Below are 26,299 nucleotides of genomic sequence, written 5' to 3' on the forward strand. Positions count from 1 at the left end.
TTAACATTGGCAACAGTGCTTTACCAGTTATTGTTGGAAGGCTGTTGTCAAGTTGTGCGATACAGCTTCTCGAAGCTACACAAACAGTAACCAACTTATTGGATTAAAAGCCAGAATACGGTTCTTCCAACGTCACTGCAAACGCGCAATTTGGGATGGTTTTAGGCCAATGGTTCCCAACCTGAAAGTAATTTCCACCTGAGAGGTAAATTGAAATTTTAATAGCTCTGAGCACTATGCGACTTAACTTCTGAGGTCATCAGTCGCCCAGAACTTAGAACTAATTAAACCTAACTAACCCAAGGACAGCACACACATCCATGCCCGAGGCAGGATTCGAACCTGCGACCGTAGCGGTCGCTCGGCTCCAGACTGTAGCGCCTAGAACCGCACGGCCACTCCGGCCGGCAATTGAAATTTTCTGAGGAGTAATAATAATAATAATAATAATAATTCTTATTAATTTTTTCATATACTAGCATTAATGTGTGACACAGTGCGGTGGAAGTTACAGCTCGTGAAACACTTGTATGAACATTGTCTTCCTCACACAGCCCACCCACTACACATGAACTTTGTGTTCTGAACCGTGTAGCTATCTATATCTACGTCAATACTCCGCAAGCCACCTGGCGGTGTGTGGCGGAGGGTACTTCTGGTACGGCTAACTGATCACCCTTTCTCTGTACCACTCGCGAGTGGGAAGAATGATTGTCGGTAAGCCCCTTTATTAGCTCTAATTTCTCGAATCTTCTCGTAGTGGTCGTTTCACGAGATGTGTGTGGGGGGAAGTAACATGTTGTCCTGCTCTTCCCGGAACGTACTCTCTCTAAATTCCAACAGGAAACCTTTCAGTGATGCACAGCGCCTCGCTTGTAGCGTGTGCCTCTGTAGATTGTTTAGCGTCTCTGTTTACGCTCTCGCTCCCATGGCAAAAGCGACGCTCTTCGTCGCATCTTCTCAATTTCTTCCGTCAATCCTACTTGGTAAGCATCCTACACTGATGAAAATTACTCAAGAATCGGTCGAACAAGTGCCTTGTAAGTCATTTACTTCGTGGATGAGTTACATTGCCTTAAGATAGTCCCTGCATCTGTTTGGCATCTGCTTTTCCTCCATTTTGTTTAATTGGTCATACCACTTAAGGTCGCACTGGATAGTTATTCAAAAAATGGTTCAAATGGCTCTGAGCACTATGGGACTTAACATCTGTGGTCATCAGTCCCCTAGAACTTAGAACTACTTAAACCTAACTAACCTAAGGACATCACACACATCCATGCCCGAGGCAGGATTCGAACCTGCGACCGTAGCAGTCACGCGGCTCCGGACTGAGCGCCTAGAACCGCGAGACCACCGCGGCCGGCGATAGTTATTCCTAGACACTTTACAGTAGATACAGTTACTAGCAATTTACCGTTCATCAATCCTCTGTAGGTCATCTTGCAAATCGATAATTTCTGGTGTTTGCTACTTTCGTGCAGACAACCGCATCATCTGCGAACAGTCTTGAGGAGCTTCCGACGCTTTCTTCTTTCATTTATATACACCGTAAACAGTAACAGCCCTATCAATATTTACTTGGGATGCTCCAGAAATTACATCTGTCGACGTTGTTCGCAAGATCTATGATTACGAAATCCACCTTGATTTTTTATAGAGGAGATTTTTTTCTCCAAAAATGTCATAATTCTCGAACAAAAAACATGTTTCACAATTCTGCGACTGACTGACGTCAACGATACAGATCTGTAATGAAGTGCATGTGTCCTACAACCCTACTTGAAAACGGGAATGACCTGCTGTTTTCCAGTTGTTAGGCATCCATCGTTGTTCCAGCGATCTATGATAAACTGCTGGTGGGAGGAGAGCAAGCTCTTTCGCATAACCTATGTAGAATCTTACAGGCATCTCATCTGGCGCTGATGCCTTTCCACTACTAAGCGATTGCAGTTGTTTCTCCATTCTGCGATTGTTTATCCCAATATTTGCCATTTCGACGTCCGTGCGATGACTGAGAGGTGGAACCGTATGGCGATCATCTGCGGTGAAGTGAGGCACGTACGTAACAAATGATACATGTCTCATGAAAATGTCTTCTTCGAGCAATAGTGGCCGAGCGGTTCTAGACGCTTCAGTCCGGAGCCGCGCTGCTGCTACGGTGCAGGTTCGAATCCTTCCTCGGGTATGGATGTGTGTTATGTCCTTAGGTTAGTTAGGTTTAAGTAGTTCTAAGTCTAGGGGACTGATGACCTCAGATGTTACGTCCCATAGTGCTTAGAGCCATTAGAACCATCACTGAGCACTACGTATTTCCTTACCGTACTTCCAAACAGATGAAGGAACTAATTCACAGCATGACACGCTAGTAAGTACTCAATGGCTACTACAGTGCTGTTCACAGTATGGTTATTATTATAATTATTATTATTATTACTTTTACTTTTATTATTAGTGCCAGTGGTCAGACACAACGAATTGTCAGCCTGAAGTCTTCCAAATTCTGCCACTTCGGAAGTAAGGAGTCCAACAGTCCAGTGATTTACAAACAGTAATTACAGCGCACACATTTTAACTTGGTTGATTTTAAATGAGGGTGTCTGATGACGGAGGTGTCTTTGGGGAGGGGAATGGTGCAGAGGAAGCTTGTTCTGTAACAAGTATCTATCCCATCCCCGTGGATAGTTACCTTTCTCTTTTTGAGAAAGAGATGTAGCAAGTACTTCACCAGCAATTGCTTTATATTTATTCTAAAACCGCATAACGGCGCGCGCGCGCCCACCCGCCCCCTACTCACCACACACCAGAACACAGTCCATGGAAATGTTACCATCAAGATTTATTTAAGTGATAGTAGATTTTTTACTGCGATAACAAAGAAAACAAGAAAAAGAAACTTTGACTTGGTGCACCGACTATTGTGCATCAACTAAGAACAAAGCAAGTGTACAATTAGGCTGCTAGAAATAAGCGGTACCAATCATCCCACTGACTCATTAGTTATTAGTCTAACACCGAAAATAAATAATTTTTATTTATCTTTTACCATTTAAAAAAATAAAATTATTCAAAGGAGATTCATTTTCAGTCTAAAGTTTGGTTAGGTGCTAATCATGGTGATGATGGGGAGCGGGAACTTGGGTACTAGCTAATATCTGATTCCACTCAAGGGTAAAGGTCTTTGAAAACTTGGAAACCACAGGTCTTGTGATATATGCTCTCCTATGTCAGGTTCTTTGTGAAAAAATTGAGGTAACGCTGTCCTCAATCCAAAGATTGGTTTGATCACCACAACAATGCTTTTCTAGCCACGGTCCTACGCCGCTGCATTTCTGCGATATCTGAACTGACTTACTTAAACTGTTATAGAGGGGACATAAAATATAACGTGGGATCCGGAAAAATGTACTGTGCGTATATTAAAAATTAATTTTGCGTAAGACACATTTTTGCTTAGAACCTGCCCTTTTAGGACGAAAGGAAACAGCATTGTGGTACACCAAAATCTACACAGCACAAGCCACCTACGGCATGTGGTGGTGGTAGGGGGCACTTCTAGGGTCACTATCATGTTCCCCTTTTGCATTCACCCCTGGTGCGTACGAAAAACGACTTTCGGTAAATCGCTGCAAGAACTCTAGAGGGCACTCAATACACTACGATATTTGCACCGACTTGAATCTGTCAGACGTGTCACTGCGTGTAAATGGACCGTCGACTAAAACATTTGTCCGTTACGTTCTGTGTTCGGCCTGTGCGAAGTCTGACGGCGCTTGAATTGACGCAGACCAGACGAAGTGGTTTTAATACTTCACATATGACACAGCATCTCTCCGAAGTGGTGTGGTTCAACGATGAAGGTGTTATCACAGCTGAAAAATCCAAATCTGCATTCCTTCTGCAGGTTGCACTTAATTGATTTTACTACAAGTCTTTCATAAGCACGTATCGATTCTCTCATTACAGTGTCACTTTCCTTTATAAACAGTAGAACATAACTGCAGCTGCACAAAGAATGTTCTTCGTCCTAGGTCGTTAAACGAGCCTCTTTTTCCATTTTAGCTCCTTCGAAAGATTAACAAGGCATTCCGCGTTTTAGCAGCCATTCTTTTGACCGTCTTCTCTGTATTGATATTTATCTTTTTAAAACTTCCGACATAATAACACTAGACAGAATAACTATCTTATAAGCAAATTAATTTGGCCATTACCACAAAATACTGTGCCGTCTCTAACTACCGATTCAGGACGGTGCGAAAGCTGCATTGTGGTTGTTAATGTCGAAGGTGTAAATGCGGCCGGCCGAAGTGGCCGTGCGGTTAAAGGCGCTGCAGTCTGGAACCGCAAGACCGCTACGGTCGCAGGTTCGAATCCTGCCTCGGGCATGGATGTTTGTGATGTCCTTAGGTTAGTTAGGTTTAACTAGTTCTAAGTTCTAGGGGACTAATGACCTCAGCAGTTGAGTCCCATAGTGCTCAGAGCCATTTGAACCATTTTTTGTGTAAATGCGAATTGAATTCTGTAGACTACATGTGCAAACGGTCATGCCAAACATGGCCTACTCATAAGACTGAGCGTGTAAAGGGTCTTTAATTTGTCTGGTAAGTACAATCGCTTAACATTTTGGTACGAATTCATTTGTATTGGCTTTGTTGGGGAATTACTGGAAGCTGCAACGTAATTAATTCCTCTGTCCCCTGCATAAGAAAGGTTTTCTTGCTAATTCTTCCAGCCGGTGTGGCCGTGCGGTTCTAGGCGCTTCAGTCTGGAACCGCGTGACCGCTACGGTCGCAGGTTCGAATCCTGCCTGGGGCATGGGTGTGTGTGATGTCCTTTGGTTAGTTAGGTTTAAGTAGTTCTAAGTTCTAGGGGACTGATGACCTCAGATGTTTAAGTCCCATAGTGCTCAGAGCCATTTGAACCATTTTTTTGCTAATTCTTAAGTATGGAAACTGACTAAATTCAGTGAGGACGCTTATTTTTCAACATATTTCTCCATAGGTGCCGGATTACTTTCCACATTTTCAAGCATTGATTTTTTTTTGGTATGATATCTATACAGCGTGTTAACAGTCTGACCGAATCACAAATAATGCTATAATTTCTATATTTGATGTCGGATGCTCTGTTGGTGTATTTGGCCGGAAATGTGGGACTGCCCGCATTTCTTTAGCAGACAGAATCCTTCGCAACTGCTATCTGAGTGATACATTCAAGCGCCAGCTGTAATGAATTTTGTCTATTGCAGTTTTTCTCTAATTTGCCTTGTTAAACACAAAAACCCGTTCGGAGAAGTAAAACATTCATCGAACAACTGTTCTACAAGTAATTTGTGATATTACTTGTATTTTGTAATAATCGATTTCGTGAGGGTGAGTTGCTTAATTTGATCTATAATTAGCCTTACTGATATGGGACATGTTTCTCACTTTTTTCTGTAGTGAAATTGCTTTACGTCAACCGTTGTGTTTCCTTCCTCTGAACGCAACAATAGTTTCAGAGAATTTCTCAGTAAGTTAAATTTAGGATTAATTACATCCTATTGACGTTCTAAACAATGGAGTAAAAATAATCAACAAAGTCGAATAAACTAGAAGCTCCCCTCATGCAGCCTTAATCATTGCTCTGTGAAAGAAAAATATGCAAGTACTAGCAACATAACTGCAGGAAGAGCGTGCGTTTGGAAGCGAATAAAGGTCTGGAAGTTCTCAGGATATAAAGAAATAGTATGCACTGAAGGACGGCTCCTCTCTTTTGCACTGTATCCCATTGAAGCTTTCTCACAAGCCCTTAAAATCACCTTAGTATTGCGTCCCAAAGACAGTGCAGGATATAAAGAAATTACACTTTACAGACACGTAATTCAAAAAGTAACATTTTAAATTTAATACAGTCGGCAGACTTAGTTTCCATACTTTATGTATGTTGTAGGCAGATTAAGCTTCAGAAATATTTAATAAATTATATCTAATAAAATATTAGGCGACTTCAGAGTGGATTATAACTGTTCTTTAATAGAACTGGCAAACATTTCCTTTATCTTTTTTAATAACAATGAATACATTACAGTCCAGCAATGGCTCTCGCGGTTTTACATTTCAGTACAAGATCTTCCAGTTGAGGGCTTTGTCTTCAAGTCCACGTTCTATTTCAACACCAGATTAATTCAAATTATCACCTGCAAAGATAAAAGTGTATTACACTCTCATTTTATTTAACGTAGAAAGTTCTTGTCACAAGCCACCCGTTTAACGAGATCTTAGAAAATCTTATGTTGTTCTGTTTCAAAGACAATATAAGCTGACACATACACTGCGCTACACATTCATATATCGCTCTACAGTGTTACAACGGATTCTCCAGCTTTTAATGGAACTTTAAGGAACGAAAATTACGTTCTTGGCCTAAGAACAATAGAAAGGTACCTACCAAAACATTTTTTGTTTCTTTCAAAGGTGATACCCCTCTTTACATGTAGTCTATTCGTTCTCCTTTGAAGGAACACCTTGTTTCCTACAGGGTGTGCTATAAGTATGTGGTGAGAACAAGTTACCATCTTGCATAAAGACAATGTTAGCAGCTAATTATCTAGCGGTAACGAATTAACCGTTAAGCCGCTGGGCAAACTATTTGTGTCTGTCGTCCACCCAAAAAGGCTCTTATGGTGGTGTTTTCGAGATGTATTTTGACAATAAGCTGCGTTTAGTATGGGGAAAGGAATATGTATCAGCTATTTCTTTATTCTTTACAGGATTCTAACAGGTAAATGTAGGCATGCCCCTAAACATCAATAAAATACATGAACAGATTCACGAAGCGGAAACCTCACTTTATACCATATCATTATTGTTATCATAGTTCTCCAAAATCGTTGTAAATTGACGGCAGAAATGATTGAGCAACCTACGATTAAGAAAACTTTTAAAGCATTATTATGTGATTAATCTATGTTGGCGAATGCGGCGCTGAACTTCGTGCATCTACGACAGGAATAAAATTATTGTGTGTGTTACTGCAACCATAACATACTACTATGTGCATCTCTGTATATCGTAGCTTCCTCGCTTTGCTGAATAATGACGGGGAATAATCACTTCCAAGCTCTGTAATAAATTTTCAGGCAATTTCCAAGAATGTTTACTATCGAAGCCGCGGGCTCCGAACGATAGACACCGAACGTGCGATTATAAATCGATCAGGCGACTGTGGTGGCAGGCGTTATGAGCATGTTTATAGTGGTCACTACAGCAACGACAAAAGAGCGTTACTGAAATAGTTGTAATTAGAAAGGAAACGACTTATCTCACTCGTTGTCGACATTGTCATGAGAAAGTCCATTTCATGTGTATGCTACGGGAAGCATTCCCTTTTTGCCAGTAGACTGCCAATGTCACGCAAAAATATGGGTAGTTCCACATTTCCGACAAAAATTCAAACAATTTTCTACATTGCATAAGCATGGAATTAGATTCTTCCTCGTGAGGCAATCGTTTACAATGCTAGACATCCCACTCACTACTGTCGTAAATCGTTTGGGTTTTCCTAGCATCTGACGAATAATTTATCATAACGCCCGCCACCACAGTCCCGTGATCAATTTAGAACGCAAATTCGATATATATAGTTTGCACCCTGCGGTTTCGATAGGCAAACATTCTTGGAAATTATAAATTTTCAATAAGGCATCAGCCTTTGCAAATCACACGGCCAAGTTTCGCAATTAACACGCCATGAGAACATCAATTGCAGTCTCAGGGTTTGGGATCTTGCTACAGCTATTTCGTACACGTCTTTTTTTTTTTTTTAGAGCACGAGAAAATTAATGCTTATTTTCAAATTTTACTTTTAAGTGGCACTGAAGATTGTTGAGAGCATTTACGATACATTTAAATATCATCTAACATTCAGTAAATAAAAAGAGGACAATTAAGAACATACAAATAGGCCCTGTTTACTAGTATTGTCGAAAACACCAGAATGCGACTGTTTACTAGCGACTGGGAAGTAGGTTCTAACAATGCACGTAATGTACAACTAACTGTTGCAGTAAGTAAAAAAAATGAGAAAAATAACTTACTTGAAAATTCTATGTTCGGAATGCGGTCGTCGACGTCTTCATCACCATTCACTTCTTCTGAAACATTCTCGGGGCCCTCGACACGAAGTTTCTCAAGCATCTGTCTGTTTAGGGCTGCATCTTCCATGAGCATATTTCTGCAAACTTGCGCTTTGGCCGAGAGACTTTCACGTTCTTTCCGTATTTCTTCCACGACACTCATCCAGTAACTGCAGGCAGAGGAAGCGAATTTGTTTTCGCTCTGTGGAACTTGTTCTGAGGGGCTATTAGAAGGACGTATCTTCTGGTTCCCACCGTCTACTCCTCGATGTTTAGGAATTTCGGAGAATAATCTTTTCCGAATATTTGAGCTGTCAATGGATTCCTCAACACGCCTCTTCTTTTCGGAAGAAGAGCACACGCTTTCTGGCATTCCGTAGCTGCGCTCTGCTTCCCGTATAATGTAGATTTCAGAAAAACGGTTGTCATTTTTTTTCCACAGATGTCTTTGAACGAAGTTTCCCCTTGAGTTCAGAGCTTGCTGCTCTTCTGTTTTATAATTCAGAGGACCCCCAAGCCAGACGCCCCTGTTCATTTTTGTTATACACAGAGACAACGGTGCTCAGAGCGGACATAAAGCTACACTGCTGAATGAGATTTCGCCAGTTTCGTAATTGTTGTCAACCTGCCCTGTTGCTGTGCCTACCTCTCCATGCTCAGATTCTGTCTGCCCTCTATGTGGATATTCTCGTCTAGCGATTCCTCTAGACACACCACTAGAAATTCGTCTGACATGACTTCTTTCCTGTAACATTTGTCTTTTTCGCTTCTGACATGTATTCGGTGTACGGAACTACTTCATTCAATATGTACATCTACATCTACGTGGATACTCTGCAAATCACATTTAAGTGCCTGGCAGAGGGTTCATCGAACTACCTTCACAATTCTCTATTATTCCAATCTCGTATAGCGGGTTCGAATCCTGCCTCGGGCATGGATGTGTGTGATGTCCTTAGGTTAGGTAGGTTTAAGTAGTTCTAAGTTCTGTGGGTCTGATGACCTCAGAAGTTGAGTCCCATAGTGCTCAGAGCCATTTGAACCATTTTTTTCGTATAGCGCGCGGAAATAGTATCTTTCCGTACGAGCTCTTATTTCCCTTATTTTATCGTGGTGATCGTTCCGCCCTATGTAGGTCAGTGTCAACAAAATATTTTCGCATTCGGAGGAGAAAGTTGGTGATTGGAATTTCGTGAGAAGATTCCGTCGAGACGAAAAACGCCTTTCTTTTAATAATTTCCAGCCCAAATCCCGTATCATTTCTGTGACACTCTCTCCCATATTTCGCGATAATACAAAACGTGCTGCCTTTCTTTGAACTTTTTCGATGTACTCCGTCAGTCCTGCCTGGTAAGGATCCAACACCGCGCAGCAGTATTCTAAAAGAGGACGGACAAGCGTAGTGTAGGCAGTCTCCTTAGTAGGTCTGTTACATTTTCTAAGTGTCCTGCCAATAAAACGCAGCCTTTGGTTAGCCTTCCCCACAACATTTTCTATGCGTTCTTTAAAACCCAGTAAGAATACTTACTTGCTTATAAATGACGTAATATACGCAGAATATGTCCAGGAGAAAGAATTAACCCAGTCGCATTTTACTATCACAAAGAAACAGACCAAGAGAGAAGAAAGGCAGGGAGTACAAAAGACACTTTTACGTAATATCGCTCGTGTGAGGAAAAATCTAACAGTGCGCACTGCTTCAAAGCCGCTGCTAGCAAGCGACCGGAGAAGCAGGTAGAAATATCAGAGAAAGCAATGCATTTAAAAATTCCTCTAAAAGCATCTATGTTAGAGTATTTTCTAAAGCGCGAGCAATCGTGAGTTTAAAAAAAAGTAACAGAAGATATGCCCTTTTGCAGAAAGACGTCGTATATCGGCCCGACAATTCAATTTTTTTTTCAGTGTACTTCCAAACAAATTAGTGAATGCAGAACGCGGGAAAATTGTATGGAACGCGGTACTTACATTGTTTAACGTACCAAATGAGCCAACACGGCTGTAGCTGAAGAGAAAAACCACATGACAATGAATACACAGAGGAGACAAATTCAGCAATTGTTGCTATCTCTGAGGAGCAAAGTCATGAGTCTTCAACACAGTCGTCTTTCGAAGAAAGGTCGAGTGATGTGTAAGAATATGCGAACTCATTGGACTTCATACAAAATTGTTACTTGGCAAGAAACGTGGCCACCATAATGAGGACAGAAAGCAACAAAAATAAATGCTTCTCCTGCTAAAAGTAGTGTTTATATTCTCTTGTATTCGACGGAGTAAGCTGCAATTATACACATATTTGACAGTATTTATTCATGTGTAAGTTGTAGCTTATGCCACTGAATCAGTTAGATCCAGCACTTTTTACGTTTATTTCAGGATCCTTAATGTATCTTGATAATTTAATGAGGCTCCGGACGCAAAAAAATAAAAAAAAATTCGTTATGTATGAATATAATTTAAAATACACTAATTTTATGGCTGGCCATTTCACGGCTTGGGGTGGTTGTGTCGATCTAGCTGCCCGTAGTGTACAAATATATTTCTACTGCCAGTGTCGCTACTGTATATGTGTATGCTGACTCCCGCCGCCACCGCCCCCCCCCCCCCCCCCCCGCACACACACACACACACACACACACACACACACACACACACACACACACGACAGATCGCAGTAGTTGTTCGCCAAGTCGTGGGCTCTGCCCTCCGTAGATCACACATGTATGTGCAGATCTGCAGCGATGGCTCACTGATCCGTCATAATTCACAATTCAACAATTGCCGGGGACAAATCCCTTGCGTGCGGCGATATTGCTGGCTGGGTGCGACCTGCTTGTCTGTTAATCGTTGTTGTGTACTTTAGTTTCGTTTCGCAATAGCCCCTTGCAATAAGAAATTTATGTTAGAAATCGAAGCAGCAGCTGTCCAGTTAAGGAGTTCAAAAATACTGTTAAAAACATTGATACACTCAGATTTTGCAGTGATTGGCATTTTGAAGCTTTAACTTCACAGAAAGTTAATAGTAAAAACAACTTAGCGCTTTATTAAATTTTTTAAGCTCTAGGCAGAATGAGATAGTTAAATAAAAATTTAAATTATATTTTTAGGGCATACTTATTCCAAAGATATAATTAAATTTCTTGCCATTTCATATAACTTATCTCTTCCTCTTCCCCCCCCCCCCCCCCCCAATGAGCAATGGACCTTGCCGTTGGTGGGGAGGCCTGCGTGGCTGATACAGATAGCCATATTGTAGGTGCAACCACAACGGAGGGGTATCTGTTGATCCCTTAATCGGGCAGGTAGATTAGAAAATTTCAAAAGGGAATTGGACAGGTTAAAGTTAGATATAATGGGAATTAGTTAAGTTCGGTGGCAAGAGGAACAAGGCTTCTGGTCATGTGAATACAGAGTTATAAATACAAAAGCAAATAGGGGTAACGCAGGAGTAGGTTTAATAATGAATAAAAAAATGGGAACGCGGGTAAGCTACTACGAGTAGCATAGTGAACGCATTATTGTATGGTGACGTAAAAGAAATTAATCAGATAGTGAAGGGAGACGAAAATTTAATAGTCATTGGGGACTGAAATTTGATAGTAGGAAAAGGAAGAGAAGAAAAAGTAGTAGGTGAACATGGAATTGGGGTAAGGAATGAAAGAAAAAGCCTCCAGGTAGAATTTTTCACAGAGCATAACTTAATCATAGCTAACACTCGGTTTAAGACTCATGAAAGATGGTTGTATACGTGGAAGAGGCCTGGAGACACTGGAAGGTTTCAGATAGATTGTATAATTGTAGAACGGAGATTTAGGAACCAGGTTTTAAATTGTAAAAAAATTCCAGGGGCAGATGTGGACTCGGACTACAATCTATTGGTTATGAACTGTAGATTAAAACTGCAGAAACTGCAAGAAGGTAGTAATTTAAGGAGATGGGACCTGGATAAACTGAAAGAAACAGAGATTGTAGAGCGTTTCAGAGACAGCATTAGGGGAACGATTGACAAGAACAGGGTAAAAAAATACAGTAGAAGAAGAATGGGTAGTTTTGAGAGATGAAATAGTGAAGGCAGCAGAGGATCAAGTATGTGAAAAGACGAGGGCTAGTAGAAATCCTTGGGCAACAGAACAGATATTGAATTTAGTAGATGAAAGGAGAAAATATAAAAATGCAGTAAATGAAGCAGGCAAAAAGGAATACAAAAGTCCCAAAAATCAGATCGACGGGAAGTGCAAAATGGCTTATCAGAGATGGCTAGAAGACAACTGTAAAGATGTAGAAGCTTATATCACTAGGGCTAAGATATATATAGCCTACAGTAAATGAAAGAGACCTTTGGAGAGAAGAGAACCACTTGCATGAATATCAAGAGCTCAGATGGAAAACCAGTTCTGGGCAAAGAAGGGAAAGCAGAAAGGTAGAAGGTGTATATAGAGCGTCTGTGCAAGGACGATGTACTTGGGGGCAATATTGTGGAAATGGAAGAGGATGTAGGTGAAGATGAAATGGGAGATATGATACTGCGTGAAGAATTTGACAGAGCACTGAAAGACCTAAGTCGAAACAAGGCCCCGGGAGTAGATGACATTCCATTAGAACTACCGATAGCAGGAGAGCCAGCCCTGGCAACACACGACCGTCTGGTAAGCAAGATGTATGAGACAGGTGAAATACTCTCAGACCTCAAGAAGAATTAACTCCAACCCCAAAGAAAGCAGGTGTTGGCTAAGCCACGGCTAGTAAATACTAACACGAATTCTTTACAGACGAATGGAAAAACTGGTAGAAGCCGACCTCGGGGAAGATCATTTTGAATTTCCGTAGAAATGTTGGAACACGTGAGACAATACTGACCCTACGACTTATCTTAGAAAAGAGATTAAGGAAAGGCAAACCTACGTTTCTAGCATTTGTAGCCTCAGAGAAGGCTTTTTACAATGTTAACTGGAATACTCTCTTTTCAATTCTGAAGGTGGCTGGTGTAAAATAGAGAGAGCGGAAGGCTATTTGCAATTTGTACAGAAACCAGATGACAGTTATAAGAGTCGAAGAGCATGAAAGGTAAGCAGTGGTTGGGAAGGGAATGAGACAGGGTTGTAGCCTATCGCCGGCCGCGGTGGTCTAGCGGTTCTAGGCGCGCAGTCCGGTACCGCGCGACTGCTACGTCATAGGTTCGAATCCTGCCTCGGGAATGGACGTGTGTGATGTCCTTAGGTTAGTTAGGTTTAAGTAGTTCTAAGTTCTAGGGGACTGATGACCACAGTAGTTAAGTCCCATAGTGCTCAGAGCCATTTTGTAGCCTATCCTCGATGTTATGCAATCTGTATATTGAGCAAGCAGTAAAGGAAACAAAAGAAAAATCCATGGAGAAGAAATTAAAACTTCGAGGTTCGCCGACGACATTGTAATTCTGTCAGAGACAGCAAAGGATCTGGAAGAGCAGTTGGATGGAATGAACCGTGTCTTCAAAGGAGGATATAAGATGAACATCAACAAAAGCAAAACGAGGATAATGGATTGTAGTCTAATTAAATCAGGGGATGCTGATGGAATTAGATAAGGAAATCAGAGACTTAAAGTAGTAGATGAGTTTTGCTCTTTAGAGAGTAAAATAACTGATGAAGGTCGAAGTAGAGATGGTATAAAATGTAGACTGGCAACGGCAAGAAAAACGTTTCTGAAGAAGAGAAGTACAGACTTATGTGTCAGGAAGTCCTTTCTAAAAGTATTTGTCTGGAGTGTAGTCATGTATGGATGTGAAACATGGACGGTAAATAGTTTAGACAAGAGGAGAATTGAAGCTTTTGAAATGTGGTGCTAAAGAAGAATGCTGAAGTTTAGTTGGGTAGATCATGTAACTAATGAGGAGGTGCTGAATATAAATGGGGAGAAGAGGAATTTGCGGCACAACTTGACTAGGAGAAGGAATCGGTTGGTAGGACATCTTCTGAGGCATCAGGGGTCCACCAAGTTAGTATTGGAGGGTAGCGTGGAGGGTAAAAATCGGAGAGGGAGATCAAAAGATGAATACACTAAACAGATTCGGAAGGATGTAGGGTGCAGTAGTTACTTGACGATGAAGAAGCTTGCAAAGGATAGAGTAGCATGGAGAGCTGCATCAAACCAGTCTCCGGATTGAAGATCACAACAACAATCTCGTCCAAATGGTTCAAATGGCTCTGAGCACTATGGGACTTAACATGTGAGGTCATCAGTCCCCTAGAAGTTAGAACTATTTAAACCTAACTAACCTAAGGACATCACACACAGCCATGCCCGAGGCGGGATTCGGCCAATCTCGTCCTCATATAAGGGTTTTGGGGACCAGCAGTTTTGGTATTGATGACACTTTTATAGAAACATGAGAAATACTAAATCGTAGTGTAAATACGTGTAGTGAAACTGATGAATAAAAAAGGAATTGAGGGCTTCAAGAAGTAAAAAAATGTCGATTAAACACTTGACGTTAGTCAAAAATGTGATATATTCTGCAGCATAGTACCCGGGAGAAGAGTTCTAAAACAATTTATTAAATTTCAATTCCCCTTCTTTCTTTTCTTTTTTTTTTTACGCGTATTAGTCAACATACGCTGACGATCATCAGCCACTGCTGCTAAACATAGTTCATTTTCTATAGCAGAACTTCACGACATAATGCCGGTCGAAATACTGATAGAAGTTGCCTGGTAAATTCGTCGTTGAGGCAGTGTCAGAGAAAACGACCGACTGCAGGCTAGATTGCTGCTGCTGAGATAGCCAGCGACTTAAAGCTTTTGTGTGGTGTACAAGAACGCGCGAAACTTTTTTTACAAGAACGTAGGACAAATTTCGCCATATGATATTATTTTTCTGCATTACACTCCGCTCTCCATTTACATGGGAACGTATCTCACAACGTGTACATAGGACTGTTGTTCATTGCATTTTGCACTGATTTATTATTTTATATAAAAATTCTTGTGATGGAGCTATTAGACGTGTAGCAAACTATGATGTTACATTTGCTGGATCGTTGATTTTTATACATCAGCGTTTCTTCTTGTCATCATAGCTGCCAACAGTTTTCCTTAAAAGAGGATCTCCTTTTCCCTACACAACAGAGGTGAATGGGATGATTTGGTATCTCAACTTTCAAAGAAGTCAGATTTACAACTTAGTATTTGGTTCTGTGCTACAATTATAATCTGCAGGGGTGGCTTAGGTTCCATAAAATTTAGAGAATTCATTGGGGATATGACTGTAGGCCGGATAAACGTTTATTCCATTTGTTCAAAGAAGGACAGTATACACTGTATCGAAATGGTGCACCATTGATTAGTTTCATACTCACTGCTCGTGAGCAAATGTGCACAATCGGTTAACTTCATACTTAAACAGTACATACGCAAAAGAGCATGTGTAGATGCTTATTGCTACCTGAAAATTTTATTCTGCCATTCTGCGAGAAATTTGTTTCTCCGTCGATTTTGAGAAGTTCATCCAAGGTTTGCTTCCACTTGAGCAATGTTTAAACGCATGGCAATAAGGTCAAGTGTTCACTTTTGTCGGCGAAGGCTGAGTTGTGGTGCTAGATATCCAAGGCTGCTGTACCAAATTGACACAGATATCGAATCTTTTTATTTCCGGGTGAAAATACCTCTTGTTGTCAGCAACTAATACCAGTGGTAAACTAATGTGCACACCTTAAAAAATGGCTCTGAGCACTATGGGACTCAACTGCTGAGGTCATTAGTCCCCTAGAGCTTAGAACTAGTTAAACCTAACTAACCTAAGGACATCACAAACATCCATGCCCGAGGCAGGATTCGAACCTGCGACCGTAGCGGTCTTGCGGTTCCAGACTGCAGCGCCTTTAACCGCACGGCCACTTCGGCCGGCTGTGCACACCTTAATTTGCAGTGCAAGGACATGTGGAAATAGAAGTGGTGGAGCAAAATGCGCCTGAAGACGGAAACATACTATGGTAACACGATAAAGCACGACAGATATATTCAGCGGCTACAATGTAGTGTGATTTGAGACTGCGATTTACAGGGAAAATTCTAGAGACGTCTCGTTTCTGTTACGGAAGTGGCTTCCAAGAATTTTGTGTGATGCTCCACCTCATACACTGTTCGTCTGTTTATGCTGCTTTTCCGTCCGGACCGACTGGATACTGTTAAAAAATGTCCAACGAAGAGCTGCGTCGTTTGAACGAATGTGTTCTGTATGTCAACTATGCATCTGTTTCGTGTGGATACCTCTGAAAAGTGCTTGATTAGTGCAGTGTAGGTTTCTGTTTTCATGTACGGCCAGTGATACTAAGGAAGAGGATGACATTCACTATGGCATATGGCCATTTCGTATCGAACATCTTCAAGCGGCTGCTGAGCTTAATGTCCCCAACTGGCTAACAGAATCATCGTTAACGTAGTCACATGCTCTCACGCCGTAGAACTTTGTGGAGATGTTTGCAATTTAACAAAGAACTTGGTTGCTCAGTCCACTCGCTAGCAGCTGAACACTACTATATTTTCTCCATTTTCTTGCCAAATTATTATGATGAAGATTTCTTCCAATAACACCATTCAGACTGGCTGCCTTCAGACGGAGTGTGCGTTAACCATTTTGGCTCAGTGACGGGCGATCCCATCTTGTATCTTGTCATTCGCCTCCATTGTCAAGAAGGTGGTACAGACCTAATTTTGTTCCACAAGAACACATCGCAGAGACCAGCTTTGCCTTACGCAACACTTGTTCAGTTCGTGCGTCACAGTAGGCCCTTGACCCCTCATCCACAGTAGAGGCAATTACAAGAGGCTTCGACGGTACCGAACACGCAGTCGCTTGTCGACAGTAGGTCTTCTCGGCGTTGACAAAAGACAATTGGAGGCAAAATTTAAAAAAAGTAACTCTCTGCTAATTTGCTTTTCACAGTTTTGGCTTAATGTGAAATGACGTTTACGCAGTGTAGCGCGAACTCTTTTTACTGAGCAGGTTCTGTGATGTTTTTCTGTTAACTTGAAAAGAGAATGTCGCAGTCATTTTTATAGCAGTGTAGCTGCATTTCAAATAAACATTTTCAGTAGCAGAGGGTGATGCTTTTTAAGCCTTAAAATTTGAATGGAGACAATATATCGAATAAAACTCATACTAGTATAGAACATCACATAGAATAGTGCTTCCCAACCTGGGGGTAATTACCTCCTGAGGGGTAAAACTAATATTTCTGACAGTAAAAACAAAAGAGCTTGATTGTTTTGGTCAGGAAATTAAATTTATTTTTAAAATTTCGTTACTGTTATCACTATTTCATAACAGTATAAAACTGAATACATAAGCGACGACATTTTTTTTTCAAATAGTAGCATGCTAGTGTGGTTGAGGTTACAGCTTGTGAAACGAATCTGAGAACATCTTTCTCACATAGTCCACCCACTACACACATACTTTGGGACATGCACCTGTGACAGTAAAACTGAAATTTATACTGTGTATATGCAGACTGAAGCGACGGATGAAAATGTGTACCAAGGCCAGGATTCGAATCTAGTCTCCTGTTCACTAGGCATATGCACTAATCACTACGTCACCCTGGCACAGTCTTTGCACACTTGCTCGGACTACCCTAGCACGCCTCCCTCCTCAATCCAAATTCCCATTCACACCTCATCCCACCAGGTATTCCCCCTGAATTCGAACAGCATGACTGAGGTTCTCAAACTGTATAGGAATACTACTTCAGCATTGAACGAAATGGGGAATCCTGCCCGAAACCCAGGCAATGGCGCATTAATCATATGAAACCATATGGTTCCAGAAATCTTTTCGGCCTGAGACATCTAGGACATTTACAGTGAAGAGACAAATGATAATTTGTACTAATGCTAGGATTCGAATCTGGCTCTCTTACTCACTAGGCAGATGTGCTAACCATACGCCACCTTGACGCAGTGGCTTTGCAGAGTTGCATGAACTACCACTGCACACCTCCCTTTTCAATCCAAATTCCCATTCACGCCTCAGCCGCTTGGTATTCCCCCTAAACTCCTACAGCACTTTTGGGTTTGGATCCTGGTCTTGGTACAAGTTTTCATTCATCTCTTCAGTCTTCGTACATACATCACAGATGTTTCAGACTAGAAAGCATCTCTGGAACTATACATGGTGTACATAAAGTCCTGGAACACTTTCAATTATTTATTGCACAAGAACTGAACAATGTACAGATGTCATACATATTGCATTTTGAAGAGAAACTCTGAAAGTTTTTTTTTTTTTTTTTACCAACATTCGATAGGCGAACCATGACTGACCCAGCAGACGTCAATATGGTAATCTAATCCTTGCCATACCCATCCCAGCATGGCACCATCGGCTGTGGCAGTCGCTTCCCATATTCTCTCCCGTAGTTCTGCTACATCACGTGGTAAAGGTGGTACATACACCAAAAAAATGGTTCAAATGGCTCTGAGCACTATGGGACTTAACTTCTGAGGTCATTAGTCCCCTAGAACTTAGAACTACTTAAACCTAACTAACCTAAGGACATGACACACATCCATGCCCGAGGCAGGGTTCGAACCTGCGACCGTAGCAGTCGCGCGGTTCCAGACTGAAGAGCCTAGAACCGCTCGGCCACAGCGGCCGGCCGGTACATATACCAGATCTTTAATGTGTCCCCACAGAGAAAAGTCACACGGAGTGAGATCTGGTGATCGGGGAGGCCATTTCGTGAAACAGGTGTCCCCTTCTGTAGCACGGTCGATCCATCGATGCGGCAGCTCCGTGTTCATGTACCCACAAACTTCACGATGAAAATGGGGTGGAGCCCCATCCTGCTGAAAGATGAACGAAGAGTCCGATTGGATTTGAGGCATCAGCCATTGCTGCAACGTGTCCAAGTAGGAATATCCTATGACAGTGCTCTCGGCGAAGAAGAATGGTCCGTACAGCTTTCGACTTGACAAGGCACAAAAAACATTTACCTTTGGGAAATCATGCTCAAATTCAATGCATTCGGTGCATGCTTTGCACCCCAGATTCGACAATTATGCCTGTTCACTTTCCCATTAGTGTGAAAAGTGGCTTCCTCGCTAAAAATTAAGCTATCAACAATGCCATCCCCATCCTCATTCAGTTGTTGCAACTGCGAACTAAACTCCAAACGCATGTCTTTGTTGTCGTCATTGAGCTTCTGCGCTAGCTCCAATTTGAATGGTTTCATAGGCAGCTTCTGTCGCAGGACTTTCCACACTGTCACTGGAGCCATTTTGAGTTCACGGGATGCACGACACACCGATTTCTTTGGACTCCTTATGAATGTCTCTCTTATGCACTCCACATTCACTTCACTCATACTGGGACGTCCTCTTCTCTTTGTCGGGCACAAGCAACCCGTCGTAACGAATTTGTTGTGCCTTCCTTGTTGGTGGCTTCTTACCGTACTTGGTTCTAAACATCCGTTGAACAGCTGTAGCGCACTTGCTTTTGTCGAACTCCAACACACAAGCTCACTACGCACCAACTCGCCATGTTTGCGACTAGCCCTGACTATCGGCAAATTGCCAAACTATGCTGTGGCGGTAAACATGAAAAAAAAAAAAAACTTTCAGAGTTTCTCTTCGAAATGATGTACGTGTGAGATCTGTACAATGTTTGGTTCTTGTAAAATAAATAATTGAAAGTGTTCCCGAACTTTATGTACACCCTGTGTAATTTCATTTGATACATGTACGTCATACCTCACGAAACTGACTTTTCTGAGTTGTAGGTAGTTCCCGCAATGGACCAGAGATTGCTTATTATTCACTTCGCAACACATAAACGAAATAACTGACAGTACAACAGAATAGTAATTATATAATGACTATTGCATCACTTTGGGGCTTACACCGTATTGTTATTATTATGAGTATTATTATTAGCAGTGGTCGTACACAAAGTATTAGCAGGATGAAGTCTTCCAATTTCTGTTAGCTCATAAGTAAGAAGTTCAGCAATCAAGTGATTTACAAACAATAAATATAGTCTGCAAATTTTAACTTGGCTGATTTCAAATGGAGATATAAGGCGTGAGTGTAGCAGGTGTCACTAGGAAGAGGACTGGTGCATAGAAAGCATCTTTTGTAACAAGAGTCTGCTTGCAGTGTGGGTACTTCGCTTTCTTTCCTGAGAAGGAGTTGTGTACAGGTAGCACTCACAATGCGCTGAGAATTGGTTAACTATCCTCTAAAAAGAGGTTGTTAGAAATAAACACTACCAACTGACACATTGGCTCATTAGTTCGTGGTTTAATAAAACACCCATGAAAGCTACATATCATTTACCTTCACTTATTTTAAAAATAAAAGTGTGCAAAGAAAATTATTTTTCATTTTAAAGCTTAGTTGGGGGCGGGGGTGGAGGTGGAGATTGGAGGCACATTGGACTCGTGGGTAAAGGTCTCGGAAAGGTTGGAAACCACTGACATAGAAAGAGGGGTGACACGATCACCTTGCAGATTGTAGCGATTCAGTGTTCAAGAATTCGTAGAAAAGAAAACAATCTTTGACCGCAAATTTATTTAATTCAATTGTATACCGTGCACACAGTCAGCGACATGCTTTATGTAGCGGCCAATCCCCCGTAGTTGTAAGTATTGCAGCTGTAAGTACAGTATGCCCTACATCATAGTATTATCATGTTTTTTTTAATCTTGTGATGATGCAAGTCTGGTTAAGAACGGTATTTGCTTGTATTACTAAGTTTAATGAGACAGATATGTTATCTGTCAGTCTTAACACATACAGTCGCGACACCCCTGCACATTTTTGTTACACACAGCGACAGTGGAGCTTCAGTGTATTAATAGCGATCACAGTTTGCGTACAGCAAAAATAGAAATAAAAATTTAAAAAACTGAAGAAGGCTGCTGCGAAAGTAAGTGGAACCCTGAGAAATTAAGGCTGGGGATGCTACTTCAGCTTAACTTATTGTGGGACAAAGAACGACCCGCCAGTGTCAATGAGTAACGTCGAACACATTTGATGAGCATTGTATCACTTTATATTTTTTCTGAGTACGAATTTTTCATTAAATTAACTTCTAATAGAGATTACTCTGCTGAATTTTCCACCGGGTTCAGAGATCGAAGGAAGTTGTGCGTGCAAAACAGCTCTAAATAGTTTCCGAATATTTATAAAAACTGGTACTACTTTCAGAAACAAAAGAGCAAATTGCTCACCGTGTTAGAACACATAAGCTATTTTCAGCTCTCAGTCTTCTGGTTGGGAAATTCAGAGAGTAATACGGAAGATGATTTGCGATTTGCTTGTAAAAACTTTCAGCTGTTTTCTGCCTGCATTTGTTTTGCCCCGGTTTAATTCTGCGGCAATTGTTTCGATATCCTAGGTAACGATCTCACGCGAGATTCGTATGCGGCAGATTACCTGTGAAATGTGTCCTTAACGGCAAAATATGTACTGAGATGCGCTGCTCGGCGGTTGGCAGCATCGCTGCCAGATCGATTATCGCAGCAGGGCGGCACACAGCAGCTGGCAGCAGACGATGTGAACTGTTTTGCCGGCAGAAGTGCGTGTCTTTTACCCTCAACGATGGATGCAGCGGTGGTTGGATCCTCGCGCTGCAGGTTTGGCCGGGTCGGGTTTCATTTCGCAACGCATCGCGAAGCTTACAGCAGTGCTCATCGTGGACTCTTTGACAGCGCCCTTAATAGAGTGCTTTGTAGGTTATGACATGATCTCTTTATAGATGGGAGCTGCATGAAAGAGAATTGCTGTTAATGCTCGTGGCTGTCACTTCTTTCGTTATATGACACAGTCTTTTCTCGATATACCGGCGTATTTTGTTATTACTTTGGTATCTTTGTTACTCATCTACATGTCTGTTAACGAGAAGGTGTCACCCCTTCGCTTGAATTAATAACATGCTGTCCGGCAACAATGCGTCAGCAATCCCATCAAATATGGTAGACGAGCCAATTTGCTTAGCTTACACAAGTAAAGTTTGGCATATTTCATTTTCATATTCCACCAGTTGCACATTCTTTCATTTGCATGCGAACGATGCCTTTGTCTTCGCAGGAATCGCGTCTAGAAATTCCGGGTTCTGGCGGCCGTAAGCTACAAATGCAGACGATGCCACATGTTGTTATTTGCTGTACGGAAGCCGGTGATTAAGACGAAGTGTATTATGCTAGAATTTGTATCCAAAATGGTGGAGATGCAAATAGCTGCTGAAAATAATGACAAAAACAAACTCCATAAGAAGCTGATATGCTGGTTTTGTTACTCCCGGAATAACTTTTAGATACCGTATATAAAATGATTCTCCTTACTAAGGACAGTGGATGAGTGTTTGACATTAGGTACGCGAAACTTTCATATTGCTTATGTTTTATTTTGTTTCGTGAATGATACTCTGCATTTCTGGTTTTGCGATGGAAGCTTAAAGAGGTAGGAAGCAAAGGTTTCTTCCTCGTGTGTTTAAGCCGATGGTGACAGTTGTTTACATCCCAGCTTTTCCAGTTAATGACGAACTGTTTTTAAAACAATCAGACGAGCTCTATAAACTGTTGAAAGTACTGTTTTGACTGCTGATTGAAAATTTCAACTTATACGCTACGCCAGCCGATCGTAAAAATTCAGTGTTTTTACTCTTTTTAATTTCAACAGTGTCATTTTTTCCCGAACATTACATTGAAGCTGATGGAAAAAAACGTTGAATTTTTAGTGTGATAGTTATGTAACCATCACTGAGGTCTAAAATGAAAGCGAATGCTGTTGTTCCAGATAATCAACAGAAATCATGTTGTTCGGAACATACCGTCGGTGTACCTTACATTACTGCCGTATTGTGCTTTGTATGAAAAGAACGCTGTTTATTGTATTAATTTATTTCTAAACGCGTTCCTACTACAGTACAGCTCCACTGTCGATGAAATTATGATTGATGCAGCTACATAAGATGTTAAGTGAAGAACAACACGAAGACGGAAGTCGTGACAGTGGAAAGGAAAGACGACATGTTTTGAAATGTTTTTAAAACAGTGTGACAGCGTTAATAAAAACCAAAAACAATTTTCCATTCATTGTGATTCTTTCTCACATCAGATGTGGCTGAATTAATGATACTCTCATCTACAATAGGACTGTACAGTAATATGACTGTGTTTCGAAATATAGAGTAACCAGGGGTATTTTTATAACAAGCAATAATGCAGCAATGAAAGCCCAAAGCAATCTCGAACAAAATATCTGAAATGGAAACTCATCTTTTCGTCCCAGGCGGCTACGGTGATTCCCCAGGATGATGCTTGGAAACTTTTTGAACTCCTGATGTACGCACATGTTCTGTGCTGTGTACGTAGCGACTCTCACGGAAGATAGGTAGATCGGGTGGAGAAATCCTTTCCAATCCCTTTGCGTTTCGCAGCGTTCAGACACAGGCAGTATAATTTTACGGCCATAGCTACGTAACACTGTTAGCAGTAGGCGTTGTAAGCGTCTCCCGAGGAATCCCAGGAATTGCCCTATCGCTCTTTTTGGTAACATATTACAAACAAGAAAATATTCAGAAGAGTTGTGCAAAACAACAACGAAGCAGACGACAATGGCTACCTCATACAACACGGTCAGTTCAATACCGTACCTAAACGTTGGCTGCAGTCAAAAAGCAAAAGACTGCTGGCCGAAGCTTTCCCGCTTCTACCAACTTTGACCATTCGGGACTTGGACCGGGCTGCCAACTACAAGTTAAGAAAATAAAACATGGTCTATAAATGGCTGCAATGTAGACGATATCTGTTTAAATCGTGCGATTAGCTAATTTCGACGACTTATCATTTTCAAGGGCAAGTGTAATATTACGTATTGCGTATCTTAATTATCAAATTATTTTTCGCTACACGTAAAAAGTAGACGTGTAGTGAAAAATAATTTGACAATTTCGACATTTGCCGGAAAATGACAGGTCGTCGAAATTTGCCAGTCGCACGATTTAAATAAAGATCGTTTACTTTTACTGCCTAAAACGGACCATGTTTTCTTTTATTAAGCATTTGGAGGCAGTGGATCCACACAAAACAACATTTTAAAACTTAAGATACTATCATATAGTAACAAGTAACATTCTTGGTCTTGCAACGACCACAGGAAACTTATGTGCTTTATCCACTGACTCTTGGTGATTACTGTTAGTGTTGCGGTGCCTTTATATCTTTAGTGCTTCTTCCAGGTGCCTGCAGTCAGAAACTAGTGTAAAATTTGTATCATGCCATCTGCTTACAATCTGAATGGAGTTCACTTGCCGTATACATTTAAAAACTACAGAATTTGCTCTTTTCCCGTAGTTACTTTTACATATTTTTGTGTTCCATTGTTTGTGCAGCTGACTGGAGGTTGTATCGTCACAATCCAAATGCTCTTTCAAGGAAACGAATTGACCAAGTGGAAGAACAGCATATAGTGGGACACATCATATACCACGTTATCGGACTGCGTGCGCAAACATCATCTTGCTGTAGAATGGATTTTTATCCTCTGTGGCTTTGTATAAGCAAAGGATGTTACAGAATTTCGTTCACATTCCCTTATGTTGTATGCATGCTTAAACAAACACGAAAAGTAACAGTGAGTGATAAATAAACTGTTGACAGTAATTAGTAAGTGACCATTCATAGAATCTGTTACCCCTAGCTCCTAACATAATGTGACTCGAAGTGTAATCGGAGATAGGTCACTGAAAAGTATTTTCAGGAAGGAAAGTTGAAAACTTTTTGTTGTGAAATGTTCGCTTTACAAGGATAATTAATTTGCTGAGCGGACAAGGGTAAATACAAGAACGTCAACCACAGAGCAGGAATAGCATTAATTATCTGCTTCATGACCTGTCAACGTCAGGACACTACGCCGCCTCTGTCGTAGGTAAAATTTCACCCCAATATTTTCCACTTTTTTTCTCTTTCTATTTTGAAGCTTTTAAATTGGCATTTGACAGTTGCATATGTAACATTCAGATTCTTTTATCGTTTCCGGTACTTGAAAATAATGCACTTGCATACCAGTGGACAGTATCGAAGAAAATAATGCACTTGCATACCAGTGGACAGTATCGAATTGTGACCAGATCGTTGAAGTCGTCCTCATCATTTCCCAACTTCAGTTTCTCAGGTGCAGTGTGTTCGCCGTTTCTTTCTGTCATTGTTCAATTTTTTGTCTGTGGTACCTTCCCAGTTCCAGCTTAGTTTCTCCACCTCTGATTTCACTGTCTTGGCCGAGCGGTTAAAGGCGCTACAGTCTGGAACCGCACGACCGCGACGGTCGCAGGTTCGCATCCTGCCTCGGGCATGGCTGTGTGTGATGTCCGTAGGTTAGTTAGGTTTAAGTAGTTCTAAGTTCTAGGGGACTTATGACCACAGCAGTTGAGTCCCATAGTGCTCAGAGCCATTTGAACCATTTTTTTCACTGTCTTTAATGAGTTTACTTAGCGTTTCATGTGGACTTTCCCCATTTAGTCCTACGTAATGTTTTTGTGACGCTGCTTTATATTTCTCTGTTCTCTTCCAGTGAGCATACCATTCCAGTCTGTACTACCCTTTAACATCAGTAATAGGCATTTTGACACCAGCGTAATTCGTTCCGGAACCACTGGACTCGTATTGGAGAGATCTGAGTTTTCAGTCCATATACAGCTAATGTGTTTTAATTATTATGAGGTTGATGTTAGGGCCTACTCACTTTAAACGAAGCCAGCATGGTTTCTTCTATAAGATATCGCGCTCCTTTATTCATCCGAGCTAGTACTTACCCACTGTAAACAGTCATTATTGTCATTCACATAGTACACATTTGGAGCATTGAGCTAACTATGCGAATACCGGACTAGAATAAGGAGCAAGGTTCAGGAAATAGTGAGGAAAATACATGATCAGAAATGGAGTAATTACATGGGCAGCTGGATAGAGGTAGGTGATTTGCGCATATGCGTATTGAACGGAACACAAGCTTTCTGTGTTGGGTTCGAATGCAACTGTTGTTTGGGGTGACACCATATTCTCCATAATAATCATCACCTGTTTGGAAAGCATCATAATGTGAAACTGAATTTGCAATATTTATTACAGAATGTCTTAAAAGCCACATATCAGCAGAACCTCACTGTCACTGATTCTTTTCTCATCCTCTTCAACATTTTCAGTATTTA

General features: G+C 41.2%; 1 protein-coding gene across 2 annotated transcripts in view; it reads left to right on the plus strand.

The window, feature by feature from the left end:
* The window catches only part of LOC124549641 (progestin and adipoQ receptor family member 3-like), a 197,631-nt gene that overhangs the window by 130,923 nt on the left and 40,409 nt on the right, over positions 1–26,299 (plus strand). The window contains exon 1 of one of the 2 annotated variants that reach the window (XM_047125260.1): positions 21,604–21,735. The exons of the other annotated variant lie outside the window; for it this stretch is intronic. Coding sequence (XP_046981216.1) covers positions 21,691–21,735 — 45 coding nt within the window. The 5' untranslated portion in view covers positions 21,604–21,690. Of the gene's footprint in view, positions 1–21,603; positions 21,736–26,299 lie in introns of those variants that run through there. 2 annotated transcript variants of the gene reach the window in all.

This window comes from Schistocerca americana, chromosome 1 (assembly GCF_021461395.2).
Source record: "Schistocerca americana isolate TAMUIC-IGC-003095 chromosome 1, iqSchAmer2.1, whole genome shotgun sequence".
Taxonomy (NCBI): domain Eukaryota; kingdom Metazoa; phylum Arthropoda; class Insecta; order Orthoptera; family Acrididae; genus Schistocerca; species Schistocerca americana.